General features: G+C 32.7%; 1 protein-coding gene across 5 annotated transcripts in view; it reads right to left on the reverse strand.

Moving 5' to 3' along the window:
• The window catches only part of DBT (dihydrolipoamide branched chain transacylase E2), a 53,256-nt gene that overhangs the window by 12,902 nt on the left and 18,017 nt on the right, over positions 1–22,337 (reverse strand). For 2 of the 5 annotated variants that reach the window (XM_074262788.1, XM_074262787.1), the window contains exons 5-8: positions 13,257–13,298; positions 9,974–10,095; positions 2,515–2,734; positions 718–884 (exon numbers count right to left, since the gene is read on the reverse strand). In XM_074262788.1, coding sequence (XP_074118889.1) covers positions 718–884; positions 2,515–2,734; positions 9,974–10,095; positions 13,257–13,298 — 551 coding nt within the window. Of the gene's footprint in view, positions 1–717; positions 885–2,514; positions 2,735–9,973; positions 10,096–13,256; positions 13,299–14,968; positions 14,984–22,337 lie in introns of those variants that run through there. The other 3 variants (XM_074262791.1, XM_074262790.1, XM_074262792.1) reach the window with 2 other exon arrangements.

The raw sequence follows: 22,337 nt of genomic DNA on the forward strand, positions 1-22,337 counted from the left end.
AAACCCGTCACAATCTGAGGACTATTTATTTATCTAGTCTGAGCTCAAGTCAGTCTGGTCTAATTGTTGCCTCTACTTTTTCTTTCTCATCCTTAGGCCTGTCAATAATTGGTACCTTAATCTCTCTATTCCCCTTCCACTGTCTGGAATGCTCTTCCTCCTCTTTCCATCAAAGCATGCTTAGTTTGTCCCCAGGTGATGCCTACCATATAAGCTTTTTCTTAACATCCCCTTGTTATCAGCATGTTCTCCCTCTTAACATTACTTAGTATTGCTTTGCACATACCTTGCCTTTACAGGTGTACATACTATATCCTTCTATATACAAGCTCATAAAGATAAAACCACAGAGATAAAATTGAAGAATGTTTTTGTTTTGTACTTTATATCACTTGCAAAAAATACTTATTTTTTTGCTTAAGATTTAGTGAAATGAATTGAATAAATCTAAGATTACATGAACCTGTCACTGTAGATTAGATGGTTCCATAATTGACAATAATTATACTTAACTTAAAAAGGATGTTTAGATAAAAAAGAAAAAAGAGAAAAAAGAAGAGATACTTAGGTTAAGAATTCCTAGGGAACAAGTTTTATATAGTATGTCTGAATGAAAAGTACCATTTAATTGGGAAATCCACATTCAATGTACTATAGTTTTGACAAACAATTTCAAATGCTCCATATTTGGTGCTTCTAATATAAATGAATTCTCACCTTTAAGAAAAAAGGCATAAAGGAGAGTTTAATTCCACGGGCCAAAGCTATGGGTTTTAATTCTTCTCGTAGCTTAACCAATTGAGTAAGGTCAACTTCATCACAATAACCAAAATGAGGAATCTTCAGGGCCACAGTCATAGTCTTAACCATAGTTTTCTCAAAACCTGGAGAAATTTAAATAAACATTTATTAGAAACTTATTCCATCAAAACATTAAATTTTTATAATGTTTATTTTCATTTCAAAAATGAAATCTTTTTATTCTTATGACAACTATCTATATTACAAAACCAGGGAATCACTGATTTTGGACAATTAAAGGAAATTTATCCAAAGGCACATGAAATTGTTTTAGGTGCTTTCTGAGGATGAAATATTCAAAAGTTCAAGATGAGAATTTAAACAGATAAGCCTATTTTTACTTTTGTGAAATGATGACTGTCATTTACAATGTTACATAGTCTCTAGATACTTTGTATGAGTCTGTTAATAAATATACTACGATTCTCAGCTACATCCAGAAAAGGAACACTGGGAAATAAGCATTTTTTTTTTTTGTTTTGTTTTGTTTTGTTTTTCTTCCCAGATTATTTTTAGCTTCCGAATACAATTCTTTCTTTGCAACAACAACAACAAAATTTGGTTCTGCACATATATATTGTACCTAGGATATACTATAAAATATTTAATATGTATGGGAATGCCTGCCATCTAGGGGAGGTGGTGGAGGGAAGGAGGGGAAAAATTTGGAACAGAAGGGAGTACAACGAATAATGTCGTAAAAAAAATTACCTATGAATATGTACTGTCAAAGAACATGTTATAATTATAAATATTAATAAAAAATTAAAAAAAATATATTACGATTCTGAAAACTTGAACTCAAAATAAAAAGCTGAAATCTTATATGTCTTCAAATAAAATCATAAATAATAGAGCTTAAATTTTAAATAAATTTGCTCCAACATTACTCATTAGAATTATAAAATTTTACTTATTAACTAATAATTACTTAGATGAAACTTAGAAAAGAATGGAAATTACAATTATTTTGCAGCTTGATAAACTAATCCTCTAACTACCCAGTCATCTAATATCATAAAATCCCCAAAACTTGAAAAAACAAAATATAAAAAAACTATAAAAGGACAGAGCAAAGTGGATAGTCTCATCTACTGTTGTTAACTACTTGTTCTCTTTGTTTAAAAGACTATGAAATCTTCTGCAGAGACTTCTATAGAATGTATTTCTTTCACAATTGTAAAAATATTTGGTTACTTACTCTCATGCATTGCCCTTGAATGGGATTCTTATAATAAATCCTGCCACTTGCATTTCAAATTCTCCCCTCTTCTGATTCAAATAGTTTGTTATATTTCATTTTTTAAATATATGTATAATATATTTTTTGTTTGATTCCCTTTCTTTATCTATGCCCCCCCCCATCCTGTATAATGATGTATTCATCCATTCTAAATTTCTGCAGAATGCTAATGATTGGCCATGTACTCTAAGCAGATTTTAAACCAAATTTGTACCTTAGAATGCTGAAGCTAACTCAGTGAGAGTAGTTTTCCTTAGAATACTAATAAATTTCTTACCTTAAGTTTGGCCTCCTATCCGTGACCCCCACTAATAGATACACATCCCCCAAAAGGTTCCATTCTTCTTGGATGAGAGGATTCCTCAACAAAATTAATTCATTATAAGTCTGCCAATGTCATATTTGAACAAACTTTTTGAAGAAATTCCCCCAAAAGTTATTTTACTGATACATTATATTAATGACTTTACCTGTTATGGGCTCTGTTCTGTCTTTGCCTGTAAATACTTTAGGTTTTACCACTGGTACAGGTATAGGCTGAACTGTTTCAGATTTTTGTAAAGGTGGCATAATTTCAGATTTTGGTGATGGAGGTAAAATAGCTCCTGTCTGCTTCGCCAAATAATTGAGAATATCTTCTTTAAGGATTCTACCATCTTTTCCTGTTCCCACAACTTCACTCAGTTTTATCTAAAAAGTGATGTGTAACAAAAATAAAATTAAGTTAATAAATCCATTCTCAACAGAACAAAGATAAATATCTTCATTGTATTAAAAACTCAAGGATTAAAGTTACATTTCATACTTCAGTAGAAGATATTACTTTTTTATTGTTATACTTTATTCATATGCTAACTAAATTGCTAAAGGTGAGTTCAAATGATTTAAGCTTTTAGCCATTCTTTGATCTGCTATTCTTGTATTTCTGTTATGGAAAAAAGGTAACAAAAATAAATGAAATAAATACCAACAAATTTTAATCAATTTGTTGATTAAATAAAAGTATAATAATAAAAAGAACGACCATATCAAAGCTCTCAAATATATTCTCATTTTTTTTTTGCTAGAAGAGTATAAAAATTATCAAAAATCATCTTATTAGAGGCACATGTGGCATCTGGATATCTTAACCACTGGGTTAAGGATTGCTTGATTCAATTGAGGATGTTTTGTCTGGAGGAAAAAAAGTAACAGCCAATGATAAGTTTTCAAAAGCTGTCTTGTGAAAGAAAGCTAAGATTTATTCTACTTCACTCCTGAAGTGAGAACTAGGACAAGTGGGCAGAAGTTGCAAATACTCTGCCTTGTTCAGAACACATACTTAGTTCTGCATACCATATTTTAGGAAGGAAACTTTTAAGTTTCCTTCCCAAGGAACCCATTCAGAAGACGGCAACCCTTAGGGACCATGAAGGTTGAAGGAGTAGAGATATTTTGCCTATAACAGTTGTCTTCGAGTTTTTGAAAAGCTACTAAATGAAAAGTGGATTAAGACTTGTTCTATTTGGCTCCTGGAAGAACTAGAATCAATGAATAGGTGGAAGAGCTCCTGGGAGCCAAATTTTAACTTGATAGAAAAAAATTTTTTTTTAACTTTCACTTTTTAAATTAGGAATTCTAAATTTTCTCCAGTTCCTCTTCTACTCAGTAGGAAGTCATGCACATTAGCAATATTGCAAAAAAGCAAGAAAAATAAAGAAAATAAGAAAAAATGTTTAAATTTTTATTTAGAGATCATTAGCTCTCTCTGGAGGTGGATAATATTTTTTAACATAAGTCTTTTGGACCTGCCATGGATGGCTGTATTGATCAAAGTAGCTAAAATTTTTAGGGTTGGTTATTGTTATATCATATTTCTTTTACTGAGTACAATGTTCTCTTGATTGTATTCACTTCATATCATATAATTTCGTTCTTAAAAATTAAAAATGTCCCAAAGTAGAATAGGTAGTCACAGGAATAAAGTTAAGCAGAGGCTAGATGATTACTTGTTGAGAATATTAAAGAAGGATGTCTTTAGATTCAGGTTGGACTTCCGACACTGAGACTCTATAATCTTAAATTACAAGGAAAAAGGTTTTGGCCCTTATTGATGTAAAAAAAATTACTAACAAGATCTGTTTGAAAATGAAATGGACTTTTTCAGTTTTGAGTTCACTGTCACATGTAGTTTGTGATTTCATACAGTACTTAGCTCCTTTTCATCAGATATATTTAAACAGAGGCTGAATATTAGTAATGTTGTGTAACAAATTACTTTATTGGGTGAGGGACTGTCATAGATGATAGGATCTGAAAAGGGCCTTAGAAATCATCTAATCTAAGCCCCTGATTTTAGAGATCATGAGGTCAGGAGAGGTCAAAAAACATGCCCATGATCACAGTATTCAAATCTGGCTCTTATAAATTAAAATCCAATGCTCTCGCCTTTGTCGAATTGCTTAAAACCTCACCAATGTATATTATTGTAGGCCTAAAGGAACTTGTCTAAGTGATTTCATTGCCATCCTCTCTGTTGTTGAACCTTAAGCAGACTTTGCTTACTTCTACCACTATACCCTGATAGTCCAGACTACCAGGCCTTACATGAATTCTCTCATATGTGCTGTCTTATCCAATTAGATTGTAAACTCCCTGAGTCTTGCTTTTCCATTTGTAGCCTCAAAGCTTAGCATAGAATTTGACACATAAAAATGTTTAATAAATTTTTATTCACTCATTTAAAATGAATGTGACTTAATCGTAGTACAAATACAATTAACTATATTTTAATGTCTTTCAATATCATAATTTTACTCAGTAGAAGACTACTATTTACAATGTTTAATTTATATAGTTAAATCCTGGGTAAATAAGATGTTATATCTTAACTGATTAAAAACCATGATTTTAGATTATTTTATTCCATGCCTTTAAAAAATTTTTTTGATGTAGCTGCTAAGTATTTCTATTAAAACTATGATTCTATTCTGTCTATATTGATGTGGGTAGAGAAATAACTAAATTCTTGCAATTATTATGCATCAATTCCTCAGTTTTAAGTTTTATTTTCTCTCTTTAAAATGTATTTAATATTTTTCCTAATTACATGTAAAATATTTTTACATTCATTTTTAAAATTTTGAATTCCAAATTCTCTCCCTTTCTTTTCTCCACATTAAGAAGGCAAGCAATTTGATAAGAGTTATATATGTGTAGTCATGCAAAATGTATTTTCATATTGGTCATTTTGTAAAAGAAAACAGACCAGAAAAAGTATGCTACTCTGCATTCACATTCCATCAGTTCTTTCTCTATAAATAAATAGCATTTTCCATCAAGAGTCTTTTAAAATTTATTGCATCATTTTATTGCTGAGAAGAGCTAACTACATCATAGTTGATCATTCTTACAATATTGTTGTTACTATGTACAATGCTCTCCTAGTTCCACTCATTTTATTCAGCATCAGTTAATGGGCTTTCCAGGTTTTTTTTGAGAGCATCCTGCTCATTGTTTCATATAGTACAATAGTGTTCCATCACAATTATATACTACAACTTATTCAACCATTCCCCAATTGTTGGGCATCCCCTCAATTTCCAGTTCTCTGCCACCATAAAAAGAGTTGCTGTATTCTGTATAAATAGGTCCTTTTCCTGCTTCTATGATCTCTTTGGGATATAGACTTAGTGTAGTATCATTGGATTGAAGGATATGCATAATTTTAGTCTTCCAAATCTCTCTACAGATTGGTTAAATCAGTTTACAACTCCCCCCAATTTTCTCACATCCCCTCCAACATTTGTCACTTTCCTTTTCTGTCATATTAGCCAATCTGATAAGTGTATAGAGGTACTTCAGAATTGTTTTAATTTATATTTAATAAATGTTGACCATTTTTATGTGACTATAGTTTTAATTACTGCCTGAAAACTGTCTATATCCTTTGATTGTTGATCAACTGGGAATTGTTTCAGTTTACTAAATTTTTGAGAGAGGCTTTTATCAAGAAACTTGTAAATTTTTTTCCAAAGGTGTGATTACTATATATTTCCTTGTGTTCTATTCCCCCCCTTATCCTACTCTTTCTTTCATTATGCCTATCCTCAAAAGTATTTTGCATCTGACTACTGCCTCCCCTTTTACTAGTCACCTGCCCCTTCTTTTATTCTTTTCCCTTTCTACTTTCTTGTAGGATAGATAACCCTATGAATGTATTTATTACTTTCTCTTTGAGCCAATTTTTATGAGACAAAAGTTCAAGCATGTCTAGAACTTTCCCCATTCTTTCTTCCACTGTAAAAGCTCCATCATGCCTCTTTGATATGAAATAATTTGTCATTTTACCTCTTCTTTCCCCTTCTCTTAGTGCATTCTTCTTTCTTACTCCTTTTTTTTTTTAGATACTATCCTACTCAACTCACATCATGTCTTCAATCTATTCCTTCTAACTTCCATAATGAGAAATTTCTTAGGAGTTACAAGTATTACCTTCCTATGTAGCAATGTAAACATTTTAACCTTATTGAATCCCTTATGGTTTATCTTTCCTGTTTACCTTTTTATGCTTCTCATGAGTCTTATATTTGAAAGTCAAATTTTCTATTCAGTTCTGGTAGTATCATCAGAAATGTTTTCAAATCTTCTATTTCACTAGATATTGATCCCTCCCCACCAAGGATTATACTTGATTTTGCTGGGGAAGTTATTTTTAGTCATAATTCTAGCTCCTTTGCCCTCCAGAATATCATAATCCAAGATCTTTGAACCTTAACTAAATCTTGTATTATCCTGATTATGGCTCTATGACATTTAAATTGTTTCTAGATTCTTTCTTGCAATATTTTCCTTTGACCCAGGAGCTCTAGAATTTAGCCATTATATTCCTGGGACTTTTCATGTTGGAATATCTTTCAGGAAGTAATAAATTTCTATTTTACTGTATGGTTATAGATTATCAGGCTGGTTTTTCTCGAAAGATAACATTTAAGCCCATTCAGGGCCTGAATGATTTTATGGCTTGAAAGGTATGAAGGCTTTTAGGATGTCTAATAATTTAAAAAATATTTCTCCTTAATCTATTTCCCAGATCATTTGTTTTTTCAATATTTCATATTTTCTTCTACTTTTTCATTCCTCTGATTTTGTTAAGTCATTAGCTTCCTTTTGCCCAATTCTAATTTCTAAGAAATATTTTCCTCAGTATTTTTATACCTTCTTTGCCATTTGATCTATTCTGTTTTTAAGTTCTTGTTTCCTTCAGTATTTTTTGTACCTCCTTTATCAAACTGTTGACTTTTTTTCCCCATTATTTCCTTGCCCTCATTTCTTTGCCCAATTTTCCCTCTTATTTGATTTTTAGCAGCCTTTTTTGGACTTTTTTTTGGACCAAATTCCTTTTGGACTGGAGATTAAATCGTGTTTTCTGTTGAGGCTTTGGATGTGGCGATTTGGACTTTGTCTTTTTCTTAGTTTGTGCTTTGATTTTCCCTGCCACTGCAGTAATTTTCTATGGACTTATTCTTTTATTGCTATTGTTGTTTGCTCATTTTCCCAAACTATTTCTTGACTTTTAACATGATGCTGTAGTTTGGCTCTGTTCCTGGGATGGACAGGGCAATGTCCCAAGCTTCAGATTTTTTGTGCAGCTGTTTTTAGAGCTAGTTCTGGAAAGTCTGAATGTTTTCAGTTCTTCCAAGGGGGTTTTACAATCTAAGGAGAGATTGATTTATTTACTACTCTCCTGATCTGTGTTCCAATATATGAGCGACCACAAACATTCTTTTCCATTCTGAAATTGAGACCAAGGTCCCTGTTTCTCCTCTGAATTTTCAAAGTCTGCTGTGCTATTGCTATTCCTCATTCTGGGACTGGGACCCAGATCTGCATAATACATAAGAGTCTGCACCCAATGCCAGCAAAAGGATACCTATAATCTCCACCTGTTGTCTAGCCCTCTTACTGTGTGTAAGTTGAAAGTCCTGGAACCCTTTCTGCTGCTGCTACTGCTGATTCAGTCATCCCCACAACCTGCTACTGTTTTGCAGAAGCATGGCCTACACTAGATTGTGCTCCACTATATCATGGTACAACACACTTTTCCTGTTGACCTTCTACATTATCTTGATCTGGACTTTTACCCTGTCCTTGAGTGGTTCTCCTGCTCCAGAATTTGTTTTGAGGTATTATTTAAAGTTGTTTAGAGGGGAATTTGGGAGAACGCAAATAAGTCCCTGCCTTTTCTCTGCCATGTTGGCTTTGCCCCACCTCATAGAAATGTTTTTCAAAGGACTAGCTTGTGCTTTGAAAGAAAAACAGTATATTCATCTTGTCACAAACTAGCCATCAACTTGAATACTACCCTCCAACACTGCAGATTACATTCATCTTTTCATCCTGTGCAAGTTTTGTCCATGTTCTCCCATAAATCTTCCACAATTTAATATTTAACATTCTTGGGGTATTCCTATAAATATCCTAACCCTACACAGATACCAGTAGACCCGAGAATATAAATTTCTATTGAAAAACTGAACATTGAAATGCACTAAAGAAATTAATGAGGAATGGGGGATATCTATTCAAATAAAGCAGTTCATAAAAATAATTAATCTGGAGGGATTTCAAGATTTCATGAAAAATGACAGAGAAATCATTTTGTTCAATGACCCCGATCATTAATATCAAGCTAGGCACAAAATAGGGAGGCTTTTGCTCACCAAAGGTGTTTACCATTATATCATGAAGGATATCCAGCAAAGTGTTCAAGTGGTAGAAGTACTCCCAATACTTTATGAAATCCCCTATTGATTCCTCTCTGCAGATGATATTGTGTGGTTTAAAACAAATCCCTAAATATTGTAGAGCCTCATATATTGGATAACAAATTAGAGATCTAAAAGGATATCAACAGATAAGCACAGGACTTGAATCTGTTAAAAAAAATATAACTTCACAAGTGTAAGATGAGAGATATGGCTAGACAACAGCTCATCTGAAAAAGATGAAAAAAGGATTTTAATGTGCTACAAACTCCATATGCGTCAAAAGTATACAACAACCAAAACTATTATTAATATTGTCAAAAAAAAACTATTGTTATTGCTGTTATTACATGCTGCATTTAGAGGTATAGAGAAGTATGTCTAAGAAAATAAATGGCTTATATTCTGTGAAAGACCATATTTGAAGTATTATGTTCAGCTCTGGGCATCAGAGCTTTTGGTAAGACATTAATAAGCTTGAAGGGACCATGAAAGGAGCATTCAAATAGCTGAAGGGCTGTTGTGTGGAATAGAAAGTAGAAATGTTCTGTTTGATCCTAGAGGGCAGCAATATATAGAAGCTATCTCAGAGTGGAATGGATAATTTGAGAAAACAAGGGATGATCCCTTCATTGGAGGTCTTCAAACAAAAGCTGGATAGCCAGTTAGTTAGTTCACAAAGCATTTATTAAGCGCTTACTATGTGCCAGGCACTGTGCTAAGTGCTGAAGATATAGTCTTCATAGTCTGCTCTCAAGGAGCTCACATTCTAATGGAAGAGACAACATGCAAACAACTTTAGGCAACTGATACATTATAAAGAGGATTCTTTTTCAATTATAAGGTTGAATATTAAATAGAGTCTCTAAAGTTCTTTCCAACTTTGAAAAGAAAAATCAAATGGATGAAGAATTCCTATTGTCTAAACTAGCATATGTAGTTGGATCAAAATCCCAGTGACAAATTGTTAGATGGGTCCATTTACACATAGATTTTGGAGAGAAAACATAGATTAAATGGGCCCCAAATTAAGTAAGTAATAAAAGTAGTCTGGACTGCTCTTAGAAAATTGTTCAGTACCTTTTAAGACCTCAAACTTCTCTGTGAAATAACATAAATATATGTCATCTTTTTTTTTTTTTAAAGAAGAAATACATGCAGAAAAATCAGTGGGAGAACCTACATTGTTTTCCATGGCAAGGCGGCGAACTGCAGGAGTTGCTAGTGTTTTGTGGCCCTTTATCTCCTGGTGGGTATGTTCATCATGAAACACTGCAGGTGTTTCAACCACATCTTCTTCTGAATCTGAAATAAGGTAGAAGACTGTACCAATTAAAAATATTAAATGAAAATCAATTTTAGTTTCTGTAAGATCTTAAATACAAATTCATATTTTTCTGTGAAAATAAAAATGCATGAATGTAAGATTGGGTATTAGATAATAGCAAAACATTACCTTTATAAATTAAGCATTCAGTACTATTAATACTCAAAAAGAAAGTGCTTCATAGTACTGATAAGGGATTCTGATGGAGTTGCCAGAGGAAAATTATGCATGTATTTGTATAAACTTAAAACAGCAGTTACAAGTACAAGAAGAAGCAATTTATCTTCCAAAAACTGATAATGCATGTTGCATATAAAAGCATTTTCTAACTCTAAAACTGAACATAATATGAAATGAGAGCTATGAATGATGTGGCTAGACATATTGAAACAAGATTCTGAAAGTCAGCTCCTAAGTCAGCTCATCCTATGGATATTTCTAATAATTAGGAAGTTTTTCCTTACCTCAAACCTAAAATTATCTACCCCACACAACTTCAACTTATTTCTCCTAGATGTTTTCTGAGGACAAGACGAACAAGTTTGTTATCAATTACATATGATACCCCTTGAAATATTTGAAGAGGACAAGTTCTTTTCTACAAGCTAAATATCCCTGGTACTCCCCAACTAATTTTAATATTGCATGAACTTAAGAGTTCCCAACATCCTGGTTGCTCTCACATGGATACATTTCAGGTTTCAATGTCCTTCCTAAAATATGATATGCAGAATAGAATATAATATTCTATATATGGTCTCACCAAGGCAAAATATAGCAGAATTACTACCCATATTATGTATATTTTGTATTATCTATATCATGTATATTTATGTAACCAGAGACTGAATTAGGTTTTTTTTTTTTTGGCTGCAATAATAGTACATTGATGATTCTTTTTTCTAATTTCAATAGTATTTTATTTTTCCAAATACATGTAAAGATAGTTTTCAACATTCATTTTTTATAAGATTTTACATTCCAAATTTTTCTCCCTCTTTCTTACCTCCCCCCTCCTCAAGACAGCAAGCAGTAAGATATAGATTAAATATGTGCAATTATTTTAAACATGTTTTGATATTTGTCATGTTGTACAAGAAAAATGAGATCAAAATGGAAAAAGGCATGACGAACAAACAAAAAAGTGAAAATACTATCCTTTGATCCACATTCAAACTCTATTGTACTCACTCTGGATGAGGATGGTATTTTTTATCTTAAGTCTATTAGAACTACCTTGTATTGATGGTTCTTGATGATGGATGATTCTTATTGAGCTTGGAATCCACTAAATGCTTCCAGATCTTCAGGTGTCTTGAAATAATTAAAGGCAGGTAGGTACCTGCTCACTGATTATCTACTTACTCATCTTAAGTACTAATCTTTTAAAAAAATTTTATTATTATATCTTTTTATTTACAAATATATATGCATGGGAATTTTTTTTCAACATTGACCCTTACAAAACCTTCTGTTCCAAATTTTCCCCTCCTTCCTTCCACTCTCATCCCCTAGATGGCAGGTAGTGCAATATGTGTTAAATATGTTAAATTATATGTTAAATCCAATATATGTATACATATCTATATAGTTATCTTGCTGCACAAGAAAAATCAGATCTAGAAAGAAAAAAAAAACCCTGAGAAGGAAAACAAAAATGCAAGCAAACAATAACAGAAAGAGTGAAAATGCTATGTTGTGGTCCACACTCAATTCCCATAGTCCTTTCTCTGGGTGTAGATATGACTCTCTTTATTACTGGAAAATTGAAACTGGTTTGAATCATCTCATTATTGAAGAGAGCTATGTCTATCAGAATCGATCATCAGATAGTCTTGTTGCCGTTATAATGATCTCTTGGTCCTGCTCATTTCACTCAGCATCAGTTCATGTAAGTCTCTCCAGGCCTTTCTGAAATCATCCTATTGGTCATTTCTTACAGAACAATAACATTCCATAACATTCATATACCACAATTTTTCAGCAATTCTCCAATTGAGGGGCATCCACTAAGTTTCAAGTTTCTTCCCACTGTAAAGAGGACTGCCACAAATATTTTTGCACATGTGGGTCCCTTTCCCTCCTTTATGATATCTTTGGGATATAATCCCAGTAGAAACACTGCTGGGTCAAAAGGGGTACACACTTTGGTAACTTTTCGAGCAGTCCCAACTTGCTCTTCAGCATGTTTGGATCTGTTCACAACTCCACCAACAATGTATCACTGTCCCAGTTTTCCCACATCCCCTCCAACATTCGTCATTATCTTTTCCTGTCATCTTAGCCAATACGACAGGTGTATAATGGTATCTCAGAGTTGTCTTAATTTGCATTTCTCTGATCAACAGTGATTTGGAGTACCTTTTCATATGACTAGAAATAGTTTCAATTTCATCTTCTGAAAATTATGTTTATATTCTCTATTTATCAATTGGAGAATGGCTTGATTTCTTATAAATTTGAGTCAATTCTCTATATATAATTTTGGAAATGAAGCCTTTATCAAAACCTTTGAATGTAAAAATGTTTTCCCAGTTTATAGCTTCCCTTCTAATCTTGTCGGTATTAGTTTTGTTTGTACAAAACCTTTTTAACTTAATATAGTCAAAATTATCTGTTTTGTGATCAATAATGATCTCTAGTTCTTCTGGTCACAAATTTCCTCTCCTCCACAGGTCTGAGAGGTAAACTATCCTATGTTCTTCTAATTTATTTATAATATTTTTTTTATGCCTAGATCATGAACTTATCTTGGTATAGTGTTAAGTTTGGGTCAATGGCTAGTTTCTGTCATTAGTTTCTAATTAAACTAATTAAAATTAGTTTCTAATTTTCCCAGCAGTTTTTGTCAAATAGTGAATTCTTACCCCAAAAGTTGGAGTCTTTAGACTTGTTGAACACTAAATTGCTATAATTATTAACTATTTAGTCCTGTTAGACTGACCTATTCCATTGATCAACTTGTCTATTTCTTAGCCAGTACAAAATGGTTTTGATAACTGCTGCTTTATAATATAGTTTTAGATCTGGTACAGCTAGGCCACCTTCATTTGATTTTTTTTTCATTAGTTCCTTTGAAATTCTTGACCTTTTGTTCTTCCAGATGAATTTTGTTATCTTTTCTAGGTCAAGTACTAACCTTTTTTAACCAGTTTTGTTCTGTCTCTTGCTCTGTCTACTCCTGAGTAGGGGGAAAAAAAAGAAGGAAAATGAGAGTTGGGAAGCTCTGCCTCCTTTGCCATCTATTTTTATTATTATTTTTACTCAATCTGAGTAAGGATCCAACCCTTTGGTTTTCTCAATATAACTTAAAATTATCATACTCAACTATTTTTTTGTCAACCTCAATTACCAAAATAGTAGTCATACTTCCTACCAAAATATTTTTCCTTTTAAAAAAATTGCTTTAAAGTCAGCCAAGATTCATCTTACCTCCTACTTCAAATTCTCAACTGAGAACATAAAAAACTCCTGAATACTAACATATATGGTCAATCAAAATTGTCTCATTGCCAATGTCTGAAAAAAATTTGCTGTATACAAAGTCCTTCATCTCTCCATGAGGAACAGCATATTTCATAATCAATATTCTAGAGTCCTGGCTATTCATGATGCTGATTGTTAACTAAATTAATATTTTTCAAATTTATATATCATTACTTGTTCATCCACTTCTCCAGTTTATGAATACTCTTTTCAGATTCTCATTCTAACACTTCAAAGTAAGCTGTAAATATTTTTGTACAGCTTTAGAGCTTGTTTTGCTTAGAACTAATTCCCCTCCCTTAATCTATTGTCCTAATTTCCCCCCTCTTTCCTCTTATTTTCCTGTTAAGTAAAATGTATTTCTAGATATAACTCTGTGTCTGTGTGTATGCCTGGGTGTATTCTTTCTTATTTTGACCAATTTAGATAAGGGTGAGCTTCAAGTGCCAGCTGTTTTTACCTACCCACTCCTTGTTTGTATAGATATCTTCTTGTGTACCCTAATTATGTGAGATTATTTTCCATAATTTTCCTTTCCCTTTCACCCAGCATTTTCTCTTCCCCTCTTTGCAATCCTCTCTTATAATCATTAAGACATGATAACCACTCCTAGGGTCTTGTCTAATTGGACATCCTCTATGAACCCAGATGGTGATAGGTTTAGAGGAAAAACATGTCATCAACCCGTATTTGAATGTTTTTCTTTGAAATATTTCTTTTGAAGCATTGATTGTAGATGTTGGAATAATTCTCTTCTTTGTTTTTATCTTGAGCTTCTGTCACCATATTAAATCATTATGGTAGAGTTTTTTTTTTTTTTTTCATTTGTTTATCCAGCCTTCCAGCCTACTTCCTGATTTCAGAATTGTTAGGTCTGGGTTCTGGCGTGCTTCTGGAGGGAAGATATGGATTTTTTATTGCCTTCTTGAACAACTGAGTGTTGTATTATTCCAGAATCTCAGGGACAGGCTGGAGATCTTCAAGTTTTCTCAAAAATAGTACCAAAGAGGTTTGATCCAAGGTTTGATCCTAATTGCTGTACCCAGTCTGAACTCTGCAAGTTTCTGCCCTGAGTGTGGATCTTTGAAAGAGCAGGGTACTGCTGCATTCTATAACTATTAGCCATCTAGAAAGCTTTATTGGTTCAGAGTGAAAGAACTATAGGCTTTCCTTGGGTCTAGGTCTACAGAGTTGTTGTGCTAATCTCACTGTTATACGCCTGTGAAACCTAGACAGTATACCAGCATCATGCCAGAAAATTGAATCACTTCCATTTGAATTGTCTAAGGAAGGTTCTGAAGATCACCTGACAGGATAAGATACCAGATACTGAGGTTCTTTCTCTCTCTTTTTTTGTTCACTCACTTGTATTCATTCATCAGACGTGTGCTGTGTCTTGCATGTACAACTCAGGGTGTACACAATACACAATATGACTATGGAAATGAAAAAAAAAAGCAGGTTTTAAAACATGACATGATTTGCCAACTCTATCAAAGGATCTCAAACTTTATAAATGATTAAGTAATCAGATATCTCAGTGAGATAATCTACAACCTAGTTTTAGACATCAACATTAAAGTACAGACTGTCTCCAGAATTCTTAATGATCCTTTGCTCTCCATCTTGATCCTGCTAGACCTCTACAACTGAGGACCTTTGTTGAACTAAATTGCCAAGCATTTCTGCTTCAGAAAGCAAACTCCAATAGGCTGGCCATGATATCTAAATGCCAAACATGTGTTTGCCTAAAAGACTATTTTATGAAGAACTCACAGAAAACAAGCACTCACATGATGATCAGAAGCAATACAAGAACACTCTCAAGATGATTCTGAAGAACTCTGGAACTGATTGCATGACATGGGATATGTTGGTAAAGGACTGACCAGCATGAAGTACCCACATTATAAAAAAAGGCCATGTGCTCTATGAGCAAAACAAAATTGAAGTTGCTCAAAAGAATGTACATATGTACAAAATTAGGGAATCTATCCCAAAATTTCACATGGACTATTTGTATCTGACCTAGAGTATTCTGAGCTCGTATTGGTCTGTGGATCAGACACAGTCTGACATTATAACTTGACTCTAACACAATGATATCATTTTGGTCCTCTGAGAATAAAGGGCAACAAATTCCTGCCTTAGTTATTCCTTTATAGATAGACCAGGAAACCTGAGGGTTTTTCTCTCCCAGACTGGTTTTTCTTTTTTTTAAGGAGGTAAAAGAGATCATCTTTTGCCTCATTTCTCACCTAGCTTTAATCACTGATTGGGCATTGTCTCAGTCAAACTGAGACTTGGGAAAAACTTTTAGTTTAAAAAGGCCAAGGTCTCTGACTAGAACTAGGGTTCATCTCCAGTTGTTCTGATCTGTATCTCGCCACTGGACCCAGATAGCTCAGGAGAAGAAAGTAAAATTGATGACTTCACATACCTCTCTCTCATTTAAATCCAATTCACTTGCAATCATGACATTACTTTCCCAACATCATGATTCTCTTTAGAGAACAAAGGACAATCAACAATAATTCAGAACTAAATTGTATACAACCTGGCAAGTTGGCACCTGTCCTCATTATGCTGGCCCAGTATGGCTCTGATAGAGCCCTGAGATGATCTGGAAACTCCTTTTGCACTGGTGCATATCCTCTTCCTAAGAGTGCTCTGCACAGTGTGCTGCTTCCCTGATCCCATTTCCAGTATCTGTAGATCTCCATGTTTGTCTCCCTATACTGAATGGGCTGGATAAATGTCTCACTATAATTCTTTCTGGATTTCACCATTAAAATTCAGTTTAATACATTTCCTAAATCTTTTTTTTGCAGGAATTTGTGGAGGGTAGTCCACCTCAGTTCTTTTTACTTTTTTACCATGATTCTGCCCCCTCACCAAAGGTAAATTTACAGTCTAATCTGACAGGCATGGCCTCAAAGGAAGGGAGAAGTAAAAGCTAATAAAATGTGATCTGGATAAAAAAGGCCACACCAAAAAAAAAAAAAAAAGTTAGCTATGACCAGGGGAAGCATTCTTAATAAAATGAGTGACAAAGCAATCACAAAAGTTAAAATAATGATTATATCATATTGAGAAGTTCTCGCATAAAAGGAATCAATGCAGCCAGGACAATATAGAAAAACACTAATAAAGATCTTTGCATCAAATATTTCAAGTATCTAATATCCAAGCTAGAATTTCAAAATGGAATCACTTTTAAAAAAAGTTCAGCAAGAGCTATCTCAGCCTTCAGAACACAACTAGCTAATTGAAACCAACTTTCTAGAACACAGCTGTGAATCTAAAATTAAGGATTCTTTCCTCCTCCTTCTCCCAAAAGGGCCATTTAATCTGAAACATCTATTAAAAATGTATTTTTTCAAATTTTAAAAATTAAAATTATTTCTCTCTGTCCAGACTAAAAGCAACAAATAAGAAGAGAAATTGGGAGCAATTATAGTTTATATATGACAACAGTTTAATAAAATGACAGAAAAACTCACTAAGTTAAAATAGAACAATACTGTATACATAATGCAATAATTAATATTGCTAATGTTAAACATTTATCATCAGGAAATTAAATTATATTCCATAACACTTGTGCATAGGTTTAAAAAAGTAAGTACATCTATCCAAGAAAGTAAAAAATAAACAAGAATTTGGCAATAAAAAGGACATATGATTTATTCATTTATTCTTTTATGTGGAACATTTCATTTCTCCATTCATGCCAGATAAATGAGGTGACATGGAGTTTACAAATTAAACAAAAAAGGTTAGAAAAAAATGAGTTTTAGATTACATTATTGTAGAGAATTAAATAACTTAGTAACAATTTCCATGGGCCACACTTTGGAATGTAACACCACCATCAAAACTCATTTACATAGCACTATATAGTTGACAAAATTTTTTCCTCACAACTTTGTGATGTGACAATTTGCAAATAAGAAAACTGCAGCTCTGAGAAGCTAAATGAGAGCTAAATGTCTGATTCAAGGCAAGTATTGAGTTAGAATTTGACCCCAAAGCTCTTGACTCCAAGATCAACATACCATGTTGAAAGAGTTTTATTATATTTTCCTTATAATTAATTTACTGTAACATGAAGATGATGAGAATTGAACTTGTAAAGGTCTGAGAGTTCTTTAAAGCTTGTAGCTTTTACGTACCACAATTAACTGAAACTGTATATGTTAAATATAAGCCTTTCTCTAGCTAGAACACTTCAGACTAGAAGCTTATAGAAAAACATTACCATTTCCATCAAATTGCCAAACTACTTAAAAATCAAGACAAGAATGCATTCTTGGCAAAAACAAAAAACAAAAACCAAGGTTGCATTAAAAAGGAAGAAAACATGACAAATTCTTTAAATCAATGTACTGGGAAGTAGAATTCTATTTCTATATTTCCTTAACTGACATAATGTAAATTTAGATTTTATACCTTAAATGATTCTTTGCCTCTGTGTTTTCCCATCTGTAAAATGAGAATAATATTCTATCAATAAAGTATGTACCACAAAGGGAGGAAAAAAGACTTTCAACAATATTCAAAGAATCATTAGATGTTCAACCCTCTTATCTTACATAAGAAAACTTTAAATTATAATCTTAGTATAATAGATTTTTTAAAATGAAGCATTTATTAAGCCCCTACTATGTGCCAGGCACATGAGAACTAGGAATACAAAAAGAAGAAAAAGACAGTCCCTGACCTTAAGGAGATATTTTAATGAGTAATGTTAATATCTCTTAGAACTAAAACTAAAATAATATAATTGACTGAATGAGATTCATAAGTCTGATCATGTGTGACCATATCATTCCCCTACTCATGTATCCACAGTGTGTGTCTCTTGCATTTGACATAAAATTTTCATTTTTAAAGCTCTTCACAATCTAGATTCAATTTACCTTTCTAGGATTACCATATAACTCTTCATACATTCTATGCTCCATCTAAATGTCCTATTGAGATTCTCCATTCAAGATATCCCATTTTCCATCTTCTATGTCTTTCCACAGGCTGTCCAAATACCAGTTTATGAACTCCCTCCTTTTTGCATTCACCTAGTAAAAATCCCTAGCTTCCCTTAAAATTTGGCTCAAATGCTACATCCTATGTATCAAGGCTTCTTAATCTAATATCTGTGAATTTGAAAAAATTTCATAATCAATATAACTTATTTCCTTTATAATGCAATACAATTTATTTTATAATTGGAAGCATTATTATGAGAAGAATTTCATAGACTTTACCAGATTGCCAAACATGTATATGTCACAAAAAGGTTAATAACATGAAGCCTATCCCAACCCCTACAGTTGCTAAGGGTCTCCCTTGGGAAATTATGCTGCATATATTTTTGTATTTTTTAAATTCCCCCCTCCCACTGTAATCCAACAGATCATTCACTTTGTGGACACAGAAAGCTATACTATGTACTTCATAGTTTAACCTTACAAAATAATTTGATTTAGAATACATTGGTTAAAGCCTCTGAAGAAGGGAAGCTAGATGGTGTAGTACATAGAGTGTCAGCGTTGGAGTCAGGAGAACCTGAGATCAAATCTGGCCTCAGACACTTAACACTTACTAGCTATGTGATGCTAGGCAAGTAACTTAACCCCCAATTACCCATACAAATTTACTAAATAAATGAATTTGATTTATCGTGAACATTTAAGGGAACTTTAAAAATTTACACAATTCCTAAAAGTATAGTTTGTTTAAACCTTACATTGAAATTTATCCTTTTTGAAATTTATCTTCTTTTTTAATGATAAGTTGTTATATTCCAGATACTAAGAAGCAAGAGTTCTTAACATTGGTTTTGATCTCTTTGGAAGTCTGGTAAAGGCTATGAAACTTTTCTTAGAATGTTGGTTTTTTTGAAATCCATAGTTGAAATAAATATTAAAATTCAGCTAGAAGTTGGTGAAAATAAAGATGAAACTGTTTTTCCTTCCAAGTTCACAGACTTCCTGAAGTCTGGCCACAGATCTTATATTGTTTCTTTCCAGTTCCCTTTTTACTTTTCCTGAGTCTTTTGATTAAGGAACACCCTCTTCCACTATCATATTCTAGTCATGGGTCTTATTCTCATTCAATTATGTGGTCATTTAAATTTAGATAAGCATTATAATTATTCAATAAAATCTGAGACTAGGGTTATAACTTCAAGTTTTCTCATATATAAATTAAGGAAAATTGCATTATATGATCACTAAGTTCATTCTACTTTTAAAATTCTAACTTTTTGAATATTAGCTAATAATTCTATATTAAGCAAAAAAGGAATAATGTTAGTGACAAAACTAAGATTAAAACAAAGGCCTCCTGGCTTCCAGTCCAGTGTTCAGTTGGATGAAGTGAAGAAAATTTTGTCTTTAAGATGAAGAAACAGGGATGAGTGTTTTTTTTTTTTCCCCTTAAGGGCTTACTGAAGTAAGAACACACAGATTCCAGAAAAATAGTCATGAGGAATTCACCAAATAGCACAGCAACGTATCCTAGTTTTAGATTTGTTATTTAATTTTTCTTAATATTGAGGTGAAAGCTGCCCTTTCTATCATTTCCATCCACACAAGCAGAACTTCTATGTGGAAGTTGAACCTTCTACACTGAAATAATAAATGAAAAAAAGTCTTTAAACTCAGTAGAGAAAAGAAGGAAGTTTGACAGAAATAGCACTTTTCTTCTTTGTGTGGATAGGGTAGACAAATATTTTAATAGTTCAGTTAAATTTCCATTGTGGGAATAAGACTTATCGTTATTTGCTGCCTGAACAAAGAGAGCTCCGCTCCTTTTCCTTTTCTTATTTACAATGCAAACTACACTGAATTATGTACTCTTGTCAACAAAGTTATTTTTAAATGGACAAGAACTAGATAAAACATATTTTACAGGTTAATCTGTGGATAGTAATTCATTGTAACCAAGTGAACAAAATAGGCACTACATTCCATGAGACAGAATTCACTTTATGCCTTTCCTTGGTGACAGTATGGATTGTAATTGATTTTATCTATAATACTGTTACTCCAAAAGGCTTCAAAAATACTTTATTTTCACAACAATGCTGCAAAACACGGAAAAATTATCATTTCATTTTGATGATGATAATATACACTTTAAATTATGTATTATCTCAAGAATACAGTTTCATAGTAGAACCAGGACTGAAACTACCTAGACATTTAGTTCAGTAATAATTCTGCAAAAACCAAAGTTACCAGTTAAAAGAATCATAGTACTATCAATTCAAAGTTAAAAGGGAGCTCAGCAGTCAGTATATATAGCCAAAGGGAATCTAGGTCAACCTGTACATAAAAGAAATCCCCCCAAAATAACACACAAAAATAAATATTCAGCCTCTTCTTGAAGGAAAGATTCCCCAAATCCCTCTCAAGGCAGCCTATTCCAATTTTGGACTCCTCTAATTGATAAAGCTTTTCCTCTATTACTATATAGGATTTTAGCATAAGGATAGATATTCTTTTTACAACAGAATGTTACAGAATACAGCACCATTTTTATTTGTAAAAATCATGAAAGGAAAGTGGCTGAACAGCATTGTATAGGAAGATAAAGAAATACTGTGTTATAAGAATGATCAAGGAGGAATTCAGAGAAACAACATAATTTATATGAACTGATATAGAGCAAAATAAACAGAATCAAGGCTTTAAGAACCAGATAATATGAAAGAAAATAATGTCAAAAGACTTCAGAATTCTGACCAATCAGTGTCCATATGTGACTCCAGAACACTAATACTACCTTTTACATCTTTAGCAGAGAATTAGTGCTATATAAGTTCAGAATAAGGGAAGCATTCATATCACTTTGCTATATATAGCTTGACTGTATTTCAGGATTCTATTGAGGAAGTAGAAGTGATTTTTAAAAAGAATCAATAACAGATACATCATTAACACATATGCAGGGGAAAAGGTATAAGAACCTGAGAAAGAATAGTCAAATTTTTTCTAATTTTCCATCCAAGTTACTTATTTAGTACATAGAATGGGCTTAGAAAAACTAATAGCTGTCAACTCTTAATCACTTCTAGGAATCTTAACAGGGACTTTTCCTATCTACACAAGTTAGTAGAGAATCCATGTTGATTGGATTGGTGATGAAAGTCTTAAAGGGCACAGAGAGAATCTCTGACGATTAAAAAGTTTTAGTATTTTCACCACTAGCTATTTCATAAAACATAATTTTTACTTGAGAAAATATTTGTAGAAAAGAAGATTTTGTATGTGAAAGAAATTGTTGATATATTGCTGCAAAGCATTTTTGAAGTCTAGTGAAAATTACTATCTGATCCAAAACATAAGTTAGGCATTAACTGCTTTCTTTTCCAATACCTCCAAATAATTAGCCATTCTCCAAATGTATGTCTACCTTCAAGAACAAGGGTATAAGACAGCATCTAACAACTGTTTGCATACTAAAATTTATGGCCCTATAAACTCATTAATCTTAACTCTGCAAAGCTCAAATGATTTTTAACCAATGGTTTTTAATCACATTGTGTTTTGCTAATTTCTTTAGATGTAGTCTAATGAGAAACTGAACTAAAATGAGCAAAAAATGAACCAAACAGGCTAGAAGAAAAAATGCTTGGGATAATGTTAAGAAATAATGAAGTATGGGGAAGTGGGGAGAGGCACAATAATGGCATGGTAAACATGAATGAACAATTATAAGGGTCTAA

Source organism: Sminthopsis crassicaudata, chromosome 4 (genome assembly GCF_048593235.1).
Source record: "Sminthopsis crassicaudata isolate SCR6 chromosome 4, ASM4859323v1, whole genome shotgun sequence".
Lineage (NCBI taxonomy): Eukaryota > Metazoa > Chordata > Mammalia > Dasyuromorphia > Dasyuridae > Sminthopsis > Sminthopsis crassicaudata.